This window comes from Lipophrys pholis (assembly GCF_963383615.2).
Source record: "Lipophrys pholis genome assembly, chromosome: 11".
NCBI classification, from domain to species: Eukaryota; Metazoa; Chordata; class Actinopteri; order Blenniiformes; family Blenniidae; genus Lipophrys; species Lipophrys pholis.
This window is the reverse complement of record NC_137631.1, coordinates 25,635,687-25,655,537: the sequence shown is the minus strand read 5'-3', so window position 1 is coordinate 25,655,537 and position 19,851 is coordinate 25,635,687. Positions and strand designations below refer to the sequence as shown.

The 19,851-nt window shown below is 43.1% G+C and overlaps 2 protein-coding genes across 8 annotated transcripts in view; one reads left to right on the top strand and one right to left on the bottom strand.

The window, feature by feature from the left end:
• fgd4a (FYVE, RhoGEF and PH domain containing 4a) overlaps positions 1-4,703 on the top strand; it is a 53,133-nt gene extending 48,430 nt beyond the window's left edge. For 4 of the 5 annotated variants that reach the window (XM_080475078.1, XM_080475079.1, XM_080475081.1 and 1 more), the window contains 6 exons: positions 549-579; positions 682-762; positions 851-976; positions 1,405-1,542; positions 2,328-2,468; positions 2,557-4,180. In XM_080475078.1, coding sequence (XP_080331204.1) covers positions 549-579; positions 682-762; positions 851-976; positions 1,405-1,542; positions 2,328-2,468; positions 2,557-2,826 — 787 coding nt within the window. In that variant the 3' untranslated portion in view covers positions 2,827-4,180. Of the gene's footprint in view, positions 1-548; positions 580-681; positions 763-850; positions 977-1,404; positions 1,543-2,327; positions 2,469-2,556 lie in introns of all 5 variants that reach the window. The other variant, XM_080475080.1, reaches the window with a different exon arrangement.
• Positions 4,704-5,262: 559 nt separating this feature from the next.
• nup205 (nucleoporin 205) lies at positions 5,263-19,686 on the bottom strand. Of its 3 annotated transcripts, none has more exons than XM_080475075.1 (42): positions 19,654-19,686; positions 18,882-19,024; positions 18,547-18,718; positions 18,273-18,417; positions 17,947-18,106; positions 17,625-17,853; positions 17,352-17,516; positions 17,045-17,220; positions 16,831-16,947; positions 16,544-16,681; positions 16,305-16,455; positions 15,697-15,902; positions 15,429-15,611; positions 15,006-15,056; positions 14,150-14,359; positions 13,834-14,071; positions 13,549-13,738; positions 13,303-13,423; positions 12,916-12,997; positions 12,637-12,801; positions 12,414-12,538; positions 12,220-12,334; positions 11,879-12,028; positions 11,570-11,644; positions 11,328-11,485; positions 11,131-11,211; positions 10,858-11,049; positions 10,473-10,674; positions 10,251-10,349; positions 9,785-9,930; positions 9,367-9,558; positions 9,134-9,255; positions 8,200-8,332; positions 7,934-8,060; positions 7,762-7,835; positions 7,513-7,641; positions 7,210-7,336; positions 6,805-6,977; positions 6,385-6,514; positions 6,075-6,203; positions 5,650-5,726; positions 5,263-5,547 (listed from the first exon to the last, which is right to left on the bottom strand). In XM_080475075.1, exons 1-42 carry the CDS (start codon positions 19,679-19,681, stop codon positions 5,395-5,397), a joined length of 5,979 nt encoding a protein of 1,992 aa, XP_080331201.1. In that variant the 5' UTR covers positions 19,682-19,686; the 3' UTR covers positions 5,263-5,394. The 3 variants fall into 3 exon arrangements, with proteins under 3 accessions (XP_080331201.1, XP_080331202.1, XP_080331203.1); XM_080475076.1 differs by having other exon boundaries at positions 5,264-5,547; positions 7,528-7,641; XM_080475077.1 differs by having other exon boundaries at positions 5,264-5,547; positions 13,327-13,423.
• Between the last annotated feature and the right edge of the window lie 165 nt (positions 19,687-19,851).

Sequence of the window (19,851 nt, the reverse complement as noted above, 5' to 3'; positions counted from 1 at the left end):
TGAGCTACATTAAGAATCTGCTGTCTGTGTGAGCTGGACTGGCTCCGCCCACACATGCCCATCTTGGGAAGAAGAGGAAGTACTTCCTCTCGTGGTGCCAGAGCAGAGCTGCCTAATTGTGGGAGGAGTCAAAGGGCGGGCCTACCTTGATTGGGATTGGCTAATCCCCCGATGACACCATATAGGGTTTGATTTCTGATTGGCTCGTTGGTGCAACACACTTTTTAAAAATTCAAACAAGCCAGGGAGAGAGAGGACAGACTTTCTTCACTTCTGGGGCGTCATTCCAGGTACTGGGACAATTATTACTGTTGGAAAACCTTTAGAAAGAGAAATTTGCATAATATGACCACTTTAAGTTATCTATTAGAATTCTATTTTTAGTACAAACACTTGTGAAAGTAGTATATTATTGTATATACTAATATCACTCCCAGTGTTCATTTTTAAATCCAGTAAATCTTTCAATAAACTCCTTCACCACACCTGACGTCAAATGATTCTCTTCTCTGTTTTAATGATTTATTTTCTCATCCTCCCTCACACAGCTCGGAGCAAGACAAGGCAGACTGGATTAAAGTACGTTAATCCACAATGGGGTCTTTTGGCGGGGGGGGGGGGGGGGGTTTGACCGACTCGCCTTGAGAGAAATTCACATTTCACATCGTTATTCTTTCACAGGCTTTCCAGGAGACCATTGAGATCTTCAATCAAAAAAATGAATCGTTTAAAAACGCACTGAAAGATGCAGACGAAGTCTTGGTCAGTGTTCCAACAAGATCCGTTCCAAGCGATGATGTTTTGCCTGTTCTGTCGTAACGAGTGTTTGTTTGCCCCCCCCTTTTTGTAGAAAGCTGAGCTGGGTAAGAGAGCCCCTCGATGGATCCGTGACAATGAAGTGACGATGTGCATGAAGTGCAGGGAGCCGTTTAATGCCATCACGCGGCGGAGACACCACTGCAGAGCCTGCGGCTACGTGAGTAAAGTTATGTTAGTGACATGACCTCGCATTAAAGATTTGGCCCATCGAGCCTCACCTTCTGCTCAGCCTGCTGCTGCTCAGTGGGATAAAATTGATCTCTGACTCAAATCGATTAAAGCTCCGTCGCCACCAGAAACAATGAATAAATAACTGTCATTTTTCACCACGCACATCTATAATATATAGATTCATTATGTGTTTTGATACATAGTTAGTTATTCCATACATTCTTACCAAAATACGAAGTAAAACTTATACAAATTATTATTATTATTTTTTGTAACCTCAATCTATTTTATTGCTCTTTTATCTGATTTCCTTCCATTTTTATTTCCTGCTTTCCTCACAGTTTCAGTTTCCCGCTGAAACTTGTAGTATTTAAAGTGTGTAAAAAAGAATTGACTTTTGACTTCTTGTTGCAGGTGGTTTGCTGGAAGTGCTCAGACAATAAGGTGGCGCTTGAATACGACGGCTTCAAGCAGAACAAAGTCTGCAAAGACTGCTACGCCATCTTGAAGGGCGAGGGCGTGGCTGAGGGCAGAAAAAAGGGCATTCTCGAGGTGACGTTTGATGACATGCAGGATTTCAGTTCAGTTTAAAACCTCCACACACGGGACGATTATGTAAAGTCCACGTAGGAAATTATATATTCAGTTAACGTGCAACTCATTCATTATATGTACGTTCTTATTGAAATACTCTAAAAACAGCAGTATTAAACTTATTTTAGTTCAGGATTCTTGCAACGAATAGTGTATTTACATTTTGGTAATAGTTTAATAAAGTATTATATGATTGAATTAAAATTTAAAAAAATATCCTTTTAAAATATGATTATTGATTAAATGTCCTGTCGCTTTTTGTTTTTGGTATTCCTTAAAATCCAGACACATGGATTTCACAAATGTATAACAAAATGTAGAGAAACATAATTTGATTAGCGTAGAAACCTATTGAAAAATGTAATGATGCCAATAATTCAAATATAATAATCAATCATGTCTGTATTCCATCAGTATATTTGCGATTCCACTATCAAAGGTACAAATTAATCATATTTATTAACCGAGTATACAAACTATGGCCTTGATTATAATAAGGTCTGTTTTTATTACATTATTGGCATGGTATTACATTAGTAGCTTTAAATTTTATTAAACTACTGCATTCTTTTTGGTGCGTCTACTGTCCCCAACAGCAGATTTTCAGAACTTTGTTGACTTAGTTGATTTTAATAATTTTTCCAGAGCAGTGAATCTCCTAATTGCCTAAATATGTTGACATATTGAAGTGATGTGTATACGGTGCAGGGCTGTTCTGACATGTGCATGTTCTTGCCGTGCAGATCGAGGCGGGTCAGTTCACAGACAGCAGCATCATGTGTGGCTTCCTGCAGTATTCGGAGAAGAGCAAACCTTGGCAGAGGGTTTGGTGCGTCATCCCCGAGAAGGAGTGCCTGGTGCTCTACCTCTACGGAGCTCCACAGGTGAAACACAAAAAAAAATTGTCCCGACAGCGCAGAGGTGACGCTTAACCAAAGCTTTCGATTGATCGCAATTGTTTTCTCGTGTCAGGATGTGAAGGCCCACTGCACCATCCCCCTCCTGGGTTACTCTGTGGACGACAGCGCCCGGCCCACGGACCCGCCGGCCACCTTCCGCCTCTCGCAGTCCAAGTCCGTCCACAGCTTCGCCGCGGACACGGAGGAGGTCAAGCTGCGCTGGCTGAAGGTGATCCGAGTGGCCGTGTTGGGAGACGTGCCGGAGCGCCCCGAGGCCAACGGCAGCAGCTCCAGCATGTTGGACAACAACAACACACAAGAGGCCGGCACCAACGGCACATAAGGGCATGCTTTCTACAAACTGGGGGGGGGGGGTTATTTCTTTTTTTTTTTCTACACGCAAACTGCTGTCTGTCGTCTTACTCGAGAAGGAGAGAGATCGGGCTGCATGTACATAAGATACAAACCCTCCCTTCTGACCTCGAAGCCAAATGTTTTAAAGGACAAATATGGAAACGTTTTGCTGGATTAGCTGCTTTTTCTTCTTTTTGCCTGGATTTCCCTCGATGAGGCTCTACTCGAGCTGTGCTGGATTACTAACAGACACTTCTGGTACAATCAACACTAGAGCAGAGGAGCCTCACGATGCATCAACCTCCCATTAATAACTGAAAGTCAGTCTCCATGGATCAGAGCCAGCACACCAGAACGTCACCCAGCACCCTGATGAAGATGTGAATCATCCAAACTAAGGCTACTGGTTCTGTAATTGTGTGTACCTGTATAGTACCTTCTTTTTTTCTTTTTTTTTTTTTAAAGAAACTGTTGTTTTTATGTACAGAAATTAGTCACAAGCTTTGTTTCTATAAAATAGAAAACAAGTATAGGTATAATATAAAGTATTTACAGTATTCCCTGTTATCGTTGCTTGAGAAGAAGGTTCTAAAATTGTAATCAAGTGGCTGAGCAATGGTGAACTTATCCACTCCTCTGTTTCCTCTGCGAGAAATTCATCTGATCAAACTTATAATATGGAGTTTGTTTTCCTTCAAGTTAAACTATAAAGAAGGATTCACTCTTTGTTTTTGTGCAAAATATAAAATTTTCACAAGAATAATTAATGTGAATTGGGCAGTGTGACCCAATCTGGAAACATTTAATAACCATCATGTATTTAAGGTACTTTATTAGCAATTTTCCTGTGAGCATGCATTTAAGTCGGGGGTGTCAAATGCATTATGCACCATAGTTTCATTAAAATTGGCTTAATGTCGAGTTTGTAGTCATTCTCTGTAGTAATTGTTTAGATTTGCCAAAATATAGACCTTTTCACCACGTATACTCGGCACCACAACAAAGAAAAGATTAAATTTAAATGCACAATTCCAAGACGAAAAATGAGCCGCATGTGGCCGCTGAACCAAAATGTGTTTGACACCCCTGATTTAAATAATGGTGACAAATCCAATTTTGAGTGCACAAATATTTGAATGAAGTTAACATGACTTTAGTTTCCTTATCAGTTACTTCCTAAGCTGGAGTCTCAACCTCCCAATTGCTCAGGTCGGGACGAGCATTCGATGTAGAACTTGTGCCAAATCAAACATACGGATCACATGATCCGCTGTGGCGACCCGGGAAGAGGCCACAACACACTCCCACCGTAATTCCCTTTTAATTAATTGTTGCTAAATGACAAAAAAAAACTAAACAAAGTCCCATCCTTCTTTCCTATTGGTCATATTACAGCTGCGCCAAGGAGAGGGAACAGCACGTTTTTTATATTTAGGAGCTTCGCAGATTAAAGTTCCTGGAACGGGAGTCAAGCGGGGGATCATCATTACGTTTGCCAGGCAGAATTTTCTATTCAGATGCAGATGCATCACAATCGGGCAAATCAAGCTGGTGCGACCAATGTATATGTGTTGTTAATGCTGTAATTAATTTTATTATTTAAAGTAATTTATAGAGTATGACGAGCATGAGCTGTTATAACGTAGCACATATTCGTTCCTGGCTGTCAACTAAGAAGTGCTTCGGTTAGATTTGTTTTGTTGTTGTTTTCTGAGAGCCAATGATGTTTTGTGTTTTTTTTTTTTTTAATCCACTAACCTGTGAAGCGTGCAGGGAGGACTGTTTTGGGGGGGATGTGCCTATATTTTTCACAGTGTGCTCAACACTGGTGCTTACCAGAGTCACACCTTTCAACTCTTTGTCCTCAAACAAATAAAAACAAACAAGAGCACAAACGTTCAGTCGGTCAGATCTGAATATACATCCTTTTTTTGTTGTTGTTGTTGTCCTCTCAACTCTCCAAATTTCTAAGAAAAATTATGCACTTTACGGCTTAAAGAAAGTGTACCTTCAAATAAAATAAAATCAGATTATTTATGTGAATCTGGTTTATTTGTTATAAGAGTGATCTTCGTTTTCAGGCACGTCTCAAATCTCCAGAGCCTTTGTTACTTATTTTGATCCGAACTTCACAGCAGGCGTCTTTTTTTGTTTGTTTTGTTTTTATGTTCCTGGTTTTGATTCCTGTTGCTTGTTTTGCACATTGAGTGAATCTAGCTTTCAGTTGATTCATTTCAAATATCTTACACGTTTTCATTTACAGTAACTGAAGCACCTTGGGTTGAAGTTTACATAAAAGGTCTCAAAACAGTTGAGTTTAAAGATTGTGTTTCATCTCCTAAAAACTGAGGAGGCCGAGGTGAAGCACGTTAAAGAACTACTACTAGTTAATATTGCACAGTTTTGGTGAGAGAAACCAGAGAAGTGACAGATTTAGAAAATGTTTATTTTCACAAAAGAAAAGGAAAAGTTATGAGATCAAACAAAAATATCAAATATGCCTTACACGTAAAAAGATGCAACTGGAGGGTCTTAAGACAGTCTTTGTGCATTTGTCTTAGCTTTTGGACTGTCGGAGCAGGCCGCGGAGCCTGCGCACCAGAGCCTGGATAAATGTGTATCGAGAGCGGACCTGGCTGTACAAGCCCTCCACCTCCAGCAGCTTCCTCTGCAGAGCCTCCCCGAATCCCGCAGCCATGTCGCTCTTCAACTGCAGGGGGGGGGGGGGGGGGGACACAATGCAGAGATGTCATGCGTCTATTAAAACAATGTGCCAACATGCACAAACAGCAGTTTTCAAAGCGTTTCTTACCAGGTCCAGGTCTTGCTGGCTGACTCTGGACAGGCCAAGTCCTCGGCTTCCACTGCCTTGCAGGCCACCAAATGCATCTGAAGAAAACATGTTAAATCAGGAGAGTAAAACATAAAGGCCTGTGAACTCAAACTGTTCTCACAAACCGCCTTTAATAGTAGTAATACTAAAGTTAAAGGCTCCAAGCTGCAAAGTCCTACAAAATAATTAACTCAATCGACGTGCCATTGGTGGTATTTCAAAATGTTAAATTTTTTTTTCATTTGTATCAAAGTAAACTGACAAAAAGGATCATTATCAAAAAGTACTAGTTAAAGCAGATCCTAGTTAATGAAAGGAAGCTGCATGTACAAGCAAAGGTTTGTCGTTGAGGACAAAATGAGCCGAGTCTCTGTTATGTGCGTTATCTCCCAACTTTTTCTCACCATTTGTCAGTCGTGATCTGTACAAACTGGCTCCAGGCAACAGGGAGTCCTTGGGGTCGGAGGGAGCATGATGCAGAAGGTAATACTCCAGGTGACGCCACAGCACAAATAAACACGTCTCAATGACGTCTGAGGAGGAAAACTGGTCAAGGGATTTCAGGGCAGTTTATGACAAGAACTCGCAGACGGTTGTTTGTTCTAAAGCAGGAAAAGAAACACGGAGGGGAAGACAGGACGTTCGGTCTTTGGTGTAATGTGATGAAAAACAACACATTTAGTGGAATTTGCCGGGAAAAGAATAAAAGGATACAAGAGCACAACGCAAGCAGCTTTGCTCTGTTGTTGATGAGCTGGACGAGCCGTCTCTTAGCCAGCAGGCTCCTCTGGACGGAGGAGATTTTCTCCACGCCTCCCGGGCCGGACACCAGGCCCTGGCACAACTACAGAGAAGAAGTCTGAGGTTAAGGCTGAAGACGAAGCAAGGCGGAGCCAGGAGGCTACAGGAAATTAAGACTATATGACTACAGCAGCCAAATACTCTAAGAAGAATCCTTTCTGATAAAAAAAAAAAAAAGAAAACCTACAGCAACATTGATGCTTTATTGACAGCTTTATTTAGATTTTATCCACAAAGCAATTCAGTGTATCTGATTATCATTAATGCTACTAAAAAGGTCCAAACAATGAGCTCTGATCTCTTTGAAATGAAGCTGAATTATTGTGTGGTTACCTCCTTGAGCTCCTCCGGAGGCAGCTGATCCAGGCTCTGCAGCTTGCCCAGGCTCTGGCGGTGACTTTGGTGGAATCGGAAGAAATCGGCGGCGCTGTTCTTCAGCAGGTACAGGATCAGGCCCAAGCTCGGGACTTGGGAGTAAGCCATTGAAGGCAGAGCGGTGGGGAGATCTTACAAAGGGGAAAAACAGCCCGGATTCAGCCTGATATCCGCTGAAGTGGGTAAGAGATGCTGAAGAAAATCCTAAGAGCCTCAAGAGAGTCTGGATTTCAATATCAGAAGCACATTTTACAAACTGAGAAGGACAAATACTGTAAAGGGAGGAAGGAACACCGGCTGCTTAACAAGAACATGAGTCAAATCTTTTTTTTACCTTTTAAGTACAGAAAGTATATCACTGACCTGTGCGCCCCCCGTCCCTGCCAGCTGGCTCACTGCCGGACGGGCTGAAGAGGCAGATGCTGAACTGAGCCTGGGTGGAACTTTGGAGAAGGAGGGTCTGGCAGTACTCCATGATGTTGGCACACACCTAGGACGGAGGACAGCATGGCGCACATCAACAAAACGATGCAGCATGGAACAGTTACCCAGAGCGCGTCGACAACGGTGTGCACTTATTTCAGTCTTCTATAACCTTCTGCTTTTGATGGAAGAAAATCAAGAGCGTGCACAACCGCATTATTCATGGAAGCATTATTGTCGGACCTGTTGCATGGCCACCTCCATCTCTTCCCGTCGTTCCGCAGACTCTCCGGGTGCAGAGATCTCGGCCTGCTTCAGCAACCTCTCTCGCTCACTTCCTGCCAGGCGGCCGAGCAGGGACAGACACAGGCGCTGAAAGAAAGCAGACGTGTTGCAAACATTCGGTTGAAAACAGAAGTCGGAGCCTGAGGATGGACTGAAGAAGTCAGACTCTCCAACATGATGTGGAATCAAGAAGAAAATTTGTCTCACCTGGAATCTGTTAATGTGTCCCTGGAACTCCATCAGAGCGGCACTGTTCACTTCACCACCCATTTCAAGAGCACCTGAGAGAGAACGCAGTAAAGAGGAAACCAATAAAGACTGAAAGCAATAATATTTTTTTAATTTACATGTTGTCTGGTGTGATTTATTTATTTTATACCTGGCAGAGCAGTTTTACTGATGATGCCAGTGAGCAAGGAGAGTTCCTGCAAAGCTCCCATACTGAGCTCCTGGCATCGCAGCAAGGCCTGGATGGTGTCTGCGTGGACAATTAGCCACTGGAGGACCTGAGGTCATACAATCAGATGTATTCACATCACTTACTTTCAAATCCTACTTTATTATCCAGGAAAGCTAGTTACACAGAGCTTTGAGAAGAACATAATCTATTAGCAGCAATATCTGTTTGAGAGCTGTTATGTTTACCTGTGCTGCCCCCTGCTGGTGATTTATGGAGGTTGACGTCAGGATCACTTGAAAGAGCCTCAAGGTCGGCAACAGGATCTGCCTGTAACGATCTAGAGGACTGGGGATGAAGCCTGATGGGTCCCTCATCAATCTGCAGCAAACAGAGGAGCATAACGCAAACATGAATAAGACTAAAGTACATTTTAAAAGAGATCCTCTGGACAGCTGAAAAGAAGTTAAGGGCATCAAGAAGCGAGATTCTGCATGTTATGCTCTTGATTTTTGACTGTGGTTTGATTGTGGTATCGACACATAGCACTTTACAGGTGCAGCTTATTTACAGGATCAAGCTGAAACGTTGCATCAATTCATGAAAGGTCAATGTCATGAAGCTACTTGTTTCTGTTGGCACATTATAGTTTTTCACTGGATCCGTGTTGATGTTTATATGAAATGAAGGTGAACATTCATCTCACCATCACATCAATGTTGATATTTGAAGTTTGTTTCCAGAGGAGTTGAAGTTTGTACTTGTTTGTGCATTTGCTGCATTGTACTTATACTATCAGGTTTATTTCTGAATTAAACAAGAAAATATGTTATTGAATGTTTTGTGGCGTTTAACAGTCTTCCTCAGCTCCTTTGTAAAGGAGATTAAGATCACCTGTGAACTGATCGCAGAGCTCTGCCTGATTGGCCGGTCAATCAGGAGCACGGGAGATAAAAGGACAATGAAAAACTCTGCGAGGGTTTGTGTTTTATCTTTGCAGAGACCATGAGAAGAGGCCAGTTGCTGATTTGTAACATGAATGCTACTGATGAGCAAAATAGTTTTCTTTAGTATCTATTAGTATTAGTATTTTTTTAAGTATCGAGAATCATACTGCATACTGTCTGAACTGAAGCTAAATGGTGGGATCAGGATAGAAATCGTTCATGTAGAACTGCATACCGGTGTGCGTCGCTGTCGGGCACCATGTCAAACACCTGACACTCCATGAGCTGAGCCACCAGTCCACAGCGCAGCAGCTCCACAGCTCCCTCGCCGGTCTTTGCCACACGAGTCAACAGAGCCTGAAGGAACAAAATGACGTCAATATCATGCACTTCCTCCTGCGGAGCCTTTTGACATACATCCTGAGCCAGTTAGAGAAATACATGCATGGATCCACAATCTTTAATCACCATTTTGCTTTCATAGATGTAGAGTGGCTTGAGGAGAGGTGGCTGGGGTGTGAGCATCGTCTGCAGGGCAGCGTCGTCCTGTCTCAAGCTCTCCACTAATGAGCGCAGGTAGCCACTGTTGCATACGTACAGCAACCACTGGTTCTGGCGGTCGATCGACAGGATCCGGTCCAGCACGGCCAGCGCCAGCATCTGACAGACCAGGAGAGATGGAGAGGATGAAGAAAATGCATATAAAACATGCATATTGGTCAACAAAAATGCCTGACTTTAGTGTATAATTAAAAGAAAGTGGTAAAATATACTTTTTATCCTGTCACTTTATGAAACATGAGAGACGTGTTGCATTTATGATAAAATAGTGAAAGCCTGAAAACAAAGCGTATCCACACAGTACTTCTCAAACTTTGGATCTTACTCGGCTAATTTCATGGCCATCGCAGGCATCCCGACACACGACCTCCATGAGAGCTTTCCCGTAGCTCTCAATGATAGCGAGGTTCTCTCTTTGCAGTTTGGAGAAACCATCTTCAGGGGCAGTGAGGCGTTCCCACATCGCTTTCCCTGTAAAAAAAAAAAGAAAAAGTGCTCAGATATCAACTCCCAAAACAAATCTACAAAAAACTGTTTATCTGGAATAAGATTTAATTATCAGCACATACACAGCAAGTATTTTATTCATCCACTTAAAAGGCGACCCATATTATAAGATTTTACAAATCTAATATCTGCAAAAACTTTTTGTTGAACTAATCTTGTGTTTCTAAAACCCTTTAATTGTAATTTCTAAAATACAGATGAGAAAACGCATGAAATTTTGAAGTAAAAAATCCACGACATATTCAAAGCTGATGGCTGTCGCCATTATAATTTCTGTGTTGTACCTGTCTGCAGAGTGTCTGGTTCTTCAGGTTTCTGAGCGATTTGAAGGTAGTACAGCAGAGAGCCGTAGAGGTGTGCACGCAGACGCTGGTATCCACCTCCTAAAAGTGTAAAAAAAAAAAAAAACAATAGGACACTGTTCTGACTGCAGTTTATCCTTGAGACATATACCATAAAACAAACATTTGTCTGTGAATTAAAGGAGATTTTAATTAACCACTGACCGGTACAGAGGATGAAGTCGAGCAGCTTGCGGAGAATCAGGTGCAGGGCAGAGTTGGCAATGGAGGCAAATCCAGATGACGCTTCCAATCCCTCCCCCTGCTGCTGCTCGGACAGCACCGACTGACTGAGGTGAGCCGTCAGAGTGAAGACGGCCCCCGCAACAATGGGCATCAGTTCTCCTGCTGCATCCTCGGACAGCACCTAAACAACAAACAGCGACACTGGAATTCACTCGGTAGCGCAACGTCCTGTGATTTACGTTTTTGAATGGAAACATCTAATTTATAGCTGGACTGGCAAACTGGTCCAGAGCGTTCAACAAGCCAGAGTTGGATCATTTAGAAATTCCTGATTTTCTCTTCCTGGACCAAGCCTCTTAATGACCTTGTCATGTAGGTCCAGTAGGAGGTCTCTGATGATGAGCTGCCTGTCATCCGCTGGAATGAGATCAGCAGGACAGGCTGTGAGCAGAGTCTCCACCAGGCTTCTCCAGGACTGCAGCGCGTGACGCTTTGCACTCAGACTTCGACGGACGTGGTTCCGTTCCACCACTTGTTGCAGGATGGAGTTCACCTCCTGCAAACACGTTCAGACATTGGATCATTCGGCGTTTTACTACAAACTGAAGCATCCAGCTGAAAACAGTGATACACTCACTTCCATCAATAAGGGTCTCTGTCCGATTGCTGCCATTCCTTGAAGTGCATTCACCTCAGCAACTAACACTCTGTGAAGCAACTGGAAAGAGGAAAAAAAATAAAAAATGTTACAAGAATTTGTAGAGGATTGCACAAGAAAAAAGCAGTAAAAATAAAACGACATAACGAAATTACATGTTTGATGTATAAACCTACCTTCACGTTGCACACAGTGTGTCCTTGCTCATTGATGTGCTCGCAGTTGGAGATCACCTGCTCTATCTGAGTGCGCTCAAAGAAGTCCAGCTGCAGCAGTTCAGGCATGTCCTGACTGAAATCAATCGCGTCCAGCACACTCAGCAACTTCCTGCGCACTGTTGGGACAAATCAAAAACAATTTGATTTAATTCCTTCAAATGTCATTATTTGACCTGAATGCAGGCTGGCGTGTCACAAACCTTTAGAAACTGTGTCGAAATGCAGAAACCCACTGACTGATCTGGTCTCTTCTTCCATGCCCGACTCCCCGTCCACTGAAGAGATAATTTAGGAGGTTCTTATGCACAGACAATGATGAGATATGTCGTGAAATCATGGCGACTACGACTACGAGTCCTCCTGAAACGGTTTCCAAAGTGAATAGTACACATATATATGTATAAAATGACTCACAGCAAAGGCTAGTGATACACTTGAATATAAATAGTTACAGAATGCTTTAGGGAGGTTGGATAAAAAAACAACAAAAAAAAAAACATATCAGGTACCTGCATGCTGAGCGTGTGGCTGGTCGTCCAGGAGGAGGCTGACGAGGCGTTGTGTATGCGAGCGCTGGCGGTTCAGCGAAGTCACTCTGAGCTCGATTGCAACCGTTTTCATGAGCCACGACATTTGGGACAAGGCAGCAATCTGGTTACCTGAGACAATCAGAGATTTAAAGGTTAACGAGAAGGAAAAAAAGATTTATTCTTGAGTGATTTCCACCAGTATTTTACAGGTTGCATAAAATTATTCTTTATTGATAAAAATAGAGACACAACTGCTTTTCATTGCAATGCAAATGATTTCTAAGTAAGTAACAAGTTGAGCAAGGGATTTCTGCACTCACCGCTCAGAATGAAGGGGAGGTGTTGCAAGTGAGAAAACAAAAAGTCCTGGCTGGTCCTCAAGTAGCGCATGGTGGGTCCAGATGTGTCGGGGCAGGCGCACAGCTGGTAGATCACCTAAGAGAGGAAGCCAAGAAGCACTTAAACAAGGTTCTCACTGAATCTAAATTCACGGTAGAGTCTCATTTCCTATTACCTGATAACAGAGCTCAGCCAGATGTGGGGCCTGCTGTGTAAGTGTAGGTCCTGACCTCTTCTCGGTTCCTCTCTGCAGCAGGCTCAGGATTGCATGTAGGCAGCTACGTGGACATCCCAGCACTCCTGTAATATAGACAGACACAAATAGTAGATTAATTTTTATCTCAGACCAGTGACTAATAAATGTTACTAAAAAAAAACAACCAAAAAAACAACCTTACCTGGGTCCTGAAGATTGGTCGAGGACACCGATTTCTTAACTTCATAGCCCAGAAGGTAAAGTGCCAGATTAGGTGCCTTCAATTCCAAAGACGTGATGAGCAGGTTGAGGATGTGGATTTGAGTTTCGTGTCGGATTCTTGCCACCTTCTTAGGTTGCTCCAAGTCTGAAAATCCAGTTTTGGTGTGAATAGAGAAGCCACGTTTCAGTGTCACAACTGGATAAAGATTTTACCAGAACAGAATCAAGGCTTCGAAGCTGAAAACGGGTTTTTCCTCACCGTCTCCTTTCTCCGTTCCCTCCTCTGCCTCCTCATTATCCAGACACTCCACAAAACCAGCCATAAGCTTGTCACTCACAGTCTGTTAGACAGAGACACACAATGGGTTCAGCTTCAAACACAACGAAAGAGACTTGTTCTTTTTTTTATACATAAGAGTGAAATGTTGACTTATACCAAAATACACCAAAATCTTTGTCTCAAATCTGCTCATGTAATTCTGATACATTTCGATTTGAATTCAGTTCATGAAGTATGTGATATATACTGTACAGTATTGATCCCAACATGCACAATTTATTGAAGCAAATCTAAGTCAACTCTTCATTGTGTGAATTAACATAAACAAGCAGGAGAAGCATACTAACTAGTTAAAAATGTTTATACCTGGTCGTGTGTGAAATCTCCCACCAGTCTCGTTTGAATGTTGGGGTAGTTGGCAATGCGACGCAGAATCTTGGCACTCTGGAAACCAGCCTCTGGGTTTGAGCTGCTGTGGCACAGATATCTGCAAGAGACAAAAAAAAAAGAGTCCAAACCAAGGTATTCAGAGCTTTTAAATGTTCCAAAAAGTATTTTAATTACTCAAAACACAACTTACAGACTTAACATGAACCACTTTCTGACACTTACCTGGCAATATTGACGATGTGATCGGCCCTTCGAGTTTGGGGACTAACGCCCTGGAGGAGCTGCTCGAGGGGAGAAACCAGTAAGGAGGCCTGGCTCTCCCTCAGGAGGTCCATGAACATCACCTCCTTCTGCAAAGCCAAGTCTAGGAGGCACAGGCAGTGCAACACTGCCGACTCCAAGTGTTTTTTACCTATGAGGGAGGAATGATGGTGCATGTTATCAGAACAGCCACATACACACACACAAGCAGTCTGTTTCTGACAGCAGCAGCGTATGCTTGCTCACCGGGGAAGGGTGCATAGGTGTCCAGCTGGCGCACACCCTCCTCCAGCAGGCTGAGGCAGAGTGCCAGCATGGGCGAGTCATTGAGCAGGTGGAACATGATGCTGTGGCCAGGGGGCTTGTGGGCGGGGACCTGCTCTCCCTGGAGCTCCACCACCTCCTGGATGAAGTCGGACGGCTGGGGCTCGTAGTTCCGTAGCAGCTTGTGGAACACCTCCAGCACCGAGTCAGCGACCTCCCACTGAGAGAGGACAAGACGTATGAATATATGTACATCTCAGGTACACGGCTGCACCTCGACGTGGGGAGAGAACGGCACCTTCTCTGCCGGGCGACGATACGCTCTGGTGGGGAACGGGAGGAACACAGAGTCTCGCAAGAAGTTGAGGTAGGGCTGAAAGCCGGGAACCCGGAGCCCCGCCCCCAAATTAACAGGCAGGCTGCTCTCGACCAGCGTGCTGATCAGATGGCAGAAGCCTCGCGTCAGTGGATATTCCTCGCAGCTCGACTCGATCTCATTCAGCTCAACCTAGGCACAAGAAAGCCGTTTAGAGTTCATCATCTGGACAGAGTTTTATTATCACTATGACAACAGGTTTATGTTACATTTAAAAATAATCTAAATATATTACGCTTCTATCGATCAGACAGCACCTGGCGTTTGTCTCACACACAGACAGTTTTGCACTAGCACAATACTGGTTATTATATGTCGGTACAAGAAGCTCCAGATAATCGATGATGCAGTTCACCAGTGTCGTTTTCTTAAAAGGTTAATAGTGCAAGAGGTTTTTTTCCCCTCCAGAAAATAATCTAAACACAAATCCAACTAAATTCCTGTCTGCATTAATTCAAATTATTAATTAAAAACATCAATAAACTTCATCCCCATAGCGATTCAATTCAATTCAACTTTATTTATATAAAACCAAATACAAGTTTTTTTCTAGGTGCTTTTAACAGCGAAAAGAGAAAAACCCAACAAATCCACATGAGCAAGCGTTCAATCCTATTTAATTTCACCGCAGAAAAATTAAACAATAAAAAATTCAGACAGCTTTCGCAACTAATAATCCTCTGTGGAAGAGTGAAGAGAAGACAGAACTGGAACATATTGAAAAAAAAATACAACCACCAGACTTGGGTTCATTGTTTCGCCAACATAACAAACTCACCTCTATTCCTGCAGCTTGTCTTTGTCCTGAGGCTCGTACTGTCTGAAGGATCTGTGGTACAAACAAACGAAAACCTTAACCTCAAACAAAACAACAATCTGCAAAAAGACCATGTAAAAACACTATAAACAATTAAGCAATAACGTGAGTAAAAAGCTTATATTTATTATAGATTTAGGGACAAAATATCAAGGCTCTTCTAAAATAAAAAATAAATAAAAAAGATTTCAGAAAATGTGATATTCTGTGACTGACGTTTAATGTAAAAAAAAAAAAAGAAGTGTCAGACACTAAATTATAAGAAAAATTGATGACAAAGTTAATTCACCATACCATTTTATCTGATATAAAACAGGAAGTGTGTGGTTCATGTATATATTGCTGTATTTGACTTATTAACTACCTAAAATTACTGTCCAGTACCTGTGTGTACTCCAGCGACTGCCAGAGTGAAGCAGCGATCTCAGGTGACTTCCCAAAGGCTGCCAGGCAGAGCAGGAGCTCCGCCTTCAGGATGGGAGGGACGCTGCACTGCAGCAGCCCCAGCATCACGACAACCGGGGCCCACTGTGGGTGCTCACACAATGCCAGTCGAGCATTTTCACTCTGGAGTGGAAGAACGAGGTAAACACTTCAGTTTTATTTGGATTTCACACAACGAGTAAGAAGAACCACCTTTATTGCGACTTACCCATGTGATGATGGTTGTGAGTAATTCCAAAAATGAAGTTAGTCCTTCCATCTCTCTTTGGGTGATGCCCCTGAGAGGCGGGTGGCGGTACTGGGCTGCGTCCGGATTTGGGAAGTCCCGTCGGAGGTTTTCGTGGTAAAGCATGAGGGATTGAAAAAAATGCTCCCAAGACACTGGACTTCCAGAGACGCCCTGGATGTTGTCACCTGCACGTGTGTACAGGCAGTTAGTGGGAGTTTGATTGGAAAAACTTGATACCGGCAAAGTTCATGATTTCACACAAATAACCTGATACATGAGTTATGTTTAACAACGGCATAGAAACAGAAAGCATGGTACCATAAACTACCTTTCTTTGGCATGGCATGCTTTACTTCCAGTCAGTGAAACCGATGAAATTTTTTTTTAACTGTAACACCACCTCATGTGCACTTTGTACATGTATGGTTCATGAAATGTATCAAGTAAGTTACAACTTCATAACGTGGGGGAGTAATACTCGGAAAAGCAGAGGATGTTGTCACAGGATTATAAAACCCTTTTACACAAATCAAGTGAGAAATAAATCTCGGGAGACAAATTTGGGAAAAATCCCGATGTGATCTTACTGTGTGTGGCGCCATTGGTTTTGAGGAGACTGAAGCAGTAGTGAGCACACTGCGGACCGTTGGCGAGGCCTTTCAGCATTCGAAGGTAGGAGATGTAGAGGGTGGAGGGCAGAAGGTCGCCCATCTGACGAACAAACTTGGACAGAACAACCTAAATCAAAGCAGAGGAAAGCATTTTAAATGAAGGGTATTTCATCTTTTCTAATGACCTTCTTGCAGTGAGACATTGTGAGCCTCACTTGTTTATGTGGGGGTCGCTGTAGGGCCATTCCCAGATAGGACCCCTGCAGGGAGGTGTGTTGGAGCGACTCAGTGGGACACCAGAATTCAAGACCAAGCTCCAGTCCAAAGGGATCTTTACTGTAAAATTCTCCAATCTGAAAAACAATCGTGTCACACTTAAATTAGGATGTCAAGCAATTCAGTGGGTTTTTTCCCTACCCAATATATTTGCTACAAAAATTTGACGTTTAAAGGTTAAAAGGACTACATGTATATATATGGTCATGCAGATCAACAGACTGACCAGGATCATAAGATGGTCCAGGTCCTTGCGAAGTGATGATGGAAGCTCACTGCCCATCTGGAGGGACATGTGAACCAGTCGGGCGTCCTCATCTGCTCGGTTCCGAAGCTGCTTCACCTGCACGAGTGTGTCAAAGAATGATGAAAAGACAAATAAACAACTGAATAAAGCCAATAGACGGACTAAATAATTGTTAACTTGATTAAACTCTCACCTTCATTGGCATTAGTGCCAGAAAGTCTGTGATGAGCGAATGGAGGCGCCGGATGTAAAACTCTTCTTGGGAAAAACTGTCACATCCCAGCATGCCCTCCTTCATAAACAGGAAGACGTCGCCCAGGAGAGCCTGGTCAGCCAGAGCCTCATCTGCCTCTGTGAACTCAACCAGGGCTGTACAGTACGCAAGCCGCACAAAAAAATCAACAGGCAATTATTTACATTCAGCGGCTAACAATGTTGAATATTCATTCACACACATCGAAGGGAATATCTACTGCAGATCCAAGATCAACATTCCTTACCGGAGCCCTGCGGTAGCTGAGAGAGAACTCTCAAAGACAGAGCCCAGGCCAGTCGACACACAGCCTGGAGTCCTGGAAGCTTCCACGGTTGACCGTCCATCAAACGACTGTGTATCGCAGACACATACTGCCTCTCAGTCAGCAGCGGCAGTGCTTGGAGGAGATCTGACACGGAACAACAAACAATTGAGTGTCTGTGACATTGAGGCAAGAAGCAATTATAAATGCATGATTATTAACTTGCTAAACTGATTAACTTTAACATGCATTCACCTTCTCTATCTTCAGTCCCTTGCTCTATAAAGCTGACATCGAAGCAGTAGAGCAGCGACATAACCAAAGCCAGGTTCACACTGTCCAGGGAGCCGTCGGCTTGGGCCGTCACCATCTCCAAATGCCCAATGAGAGCCAGGGTGTCGTCTTTAGTCAAGGGTGACTGGCAGGTCCATGAAAATAGACTGTCTGCTAGTGCTTGTTGGCATTCTTTGATGAGGTCTGAAACCTGTTGAGTCAGAGGGAATTAGACATCCAGATTTGTATAATTGCACCATAGGAAATAGAAGCAATTCCATGTTTTGTTTTTTCTTGCTCTCACCTCCTTCCTGTGCTTTTCATTGCCCAGGCCACGCTCCTTCTGCAGCCGTTCAAACTCACGCGTCACACTTATTTCTGACACCAAGGATAGAATGCGCTTAGTCAGACCCTGGCTCATCAGCTCATCTGTAAAACGTGTTGTCAAAGCCACCAGCTCTCCACTAAATGACGACGAAAAGAAACAAATGACAGCACACATCAGCATTAAACTCATGAGATAAAAAAAAAAGAAGAAAGAAAGAAACAGGGCAGTCACATGTATATCATGAGAGTATTCTAAAGTACGAGTCATTCTTTGAATAACCTACTTGTACATTGCAAAATTACCTTAAATCAAGGGTGAAGGTTTTGCCTTGGCGTGACTGGATGAGGGACCGTAGAGAGTTGGCCATACAAAGTTTCCCATCCCAGTAGAGCAAAACAGCAACTAAGCCTCGAGTAAGACCCGGAAAATATGGCTGCTGTTGTTCACCTGGAGTAACACGAGTACAACTGACTGTCAAATATGAATCGAATGTGCAGGTTAAAACAAACCTAAACCTGAAAGAGAAGAGCATCATAATGGACTACATATGGATTATTTCACTTATGCTCACTTTACCTGCAAGTAAGAGCTCCAAGGCTGACAATTCTCCAATGTCAAACAGATCACTGAGGATGAAGGCCTCTGTCAGAAGCTGCTCTGGAAGGAGCCGTGACCCCTGCTGACCCTGGATGGCGATGCCATCTGTGCTGGCTTTGCGCACTTTTTCCCTTTGCTCTGCACTTTTAGGCTGTATTGAGGAGAGTCTCATGTTATTGATTTGACGGGCGCAACATACAATGACTGGCACATTGTTTTTGTCTTCATCACAGAGAACAGATAGTAACAGAAGGAAACTCTTGGAATGTGGGAAAATGTTTACAAAAAGCATTGCACTCAACATCATGCCTCACCGGGTTTTTAAAGAGTGACAGAAAATGCGGTTTGTGTTTCTTCAGTTGCAGGTCCAGCAGGTGGACGCTCTCTGGCTGTCTCCTCAGCACCGCTCCGTCCACCGTCTCCCATAACTCTTTCAGTGGCCCCCACAGACTGGCTCCTGATGCGAAAACCACTTTTTATATATGATACACAACATCCTGTTTGACAAATTCTGCATGCATTACTTCATCACTGGTGGTATATGCAACTTGGTTCAAGATTCATTGGTCTAAATTGTACAGATCGACGACTATTTCACAGCAATCGTGTGGTTGTACTGGGATAATGCATTACATTCTATAAACTCCTCATCAAGAGCAGCGGTTTGATAAGATTTCTGATGACAACAGTCCAACTGAAGGGAGTCAAATGAGGGGAGGACTTAGTAAATCGTAAAATCAGATTTCACTTTATTTTTAAGTGAGAAGTTTCGGTTTTACTTTCACGTCACACAAGTGACTATAGATGTTGCAGCAAAGGAGCCCGCGTGTCGTGGCTTTAGATTCAAAGGTGGAAAGCTGGTGAAATTGTGTTAGCTGTTTTGATAAGCAGCTGAATCTTTAACCTAACGTTTCAATGGCATGGGATCGGCTAGGCTAACTTAGCCACACAGCTCCATGTGGTATAGAAAACAAGGCAAAAAACAACACCTTCGTTAACAAACCAAATCTATCTGGGCTCGTTTGCACATTAATGACTGACAAAAACGTAATTTGATTACTAAAACGGGAAGAAAAGCGCAGATACCTGAATTTACCGCCATCTGTGCCGCCATGATCCACTCGGAAAACTATGACAAGCGGGCTCCCGGATTTTTGCCAGTATAGAATTTAAAATTACTGGCTCCGTATCAGTAGTTTTTTATTTCATATTATGAAATGACAATCATGAATTCAAAATATGTAATTAGCTTTTAAATCCAGACGAGAACCTAAATATTGGTGT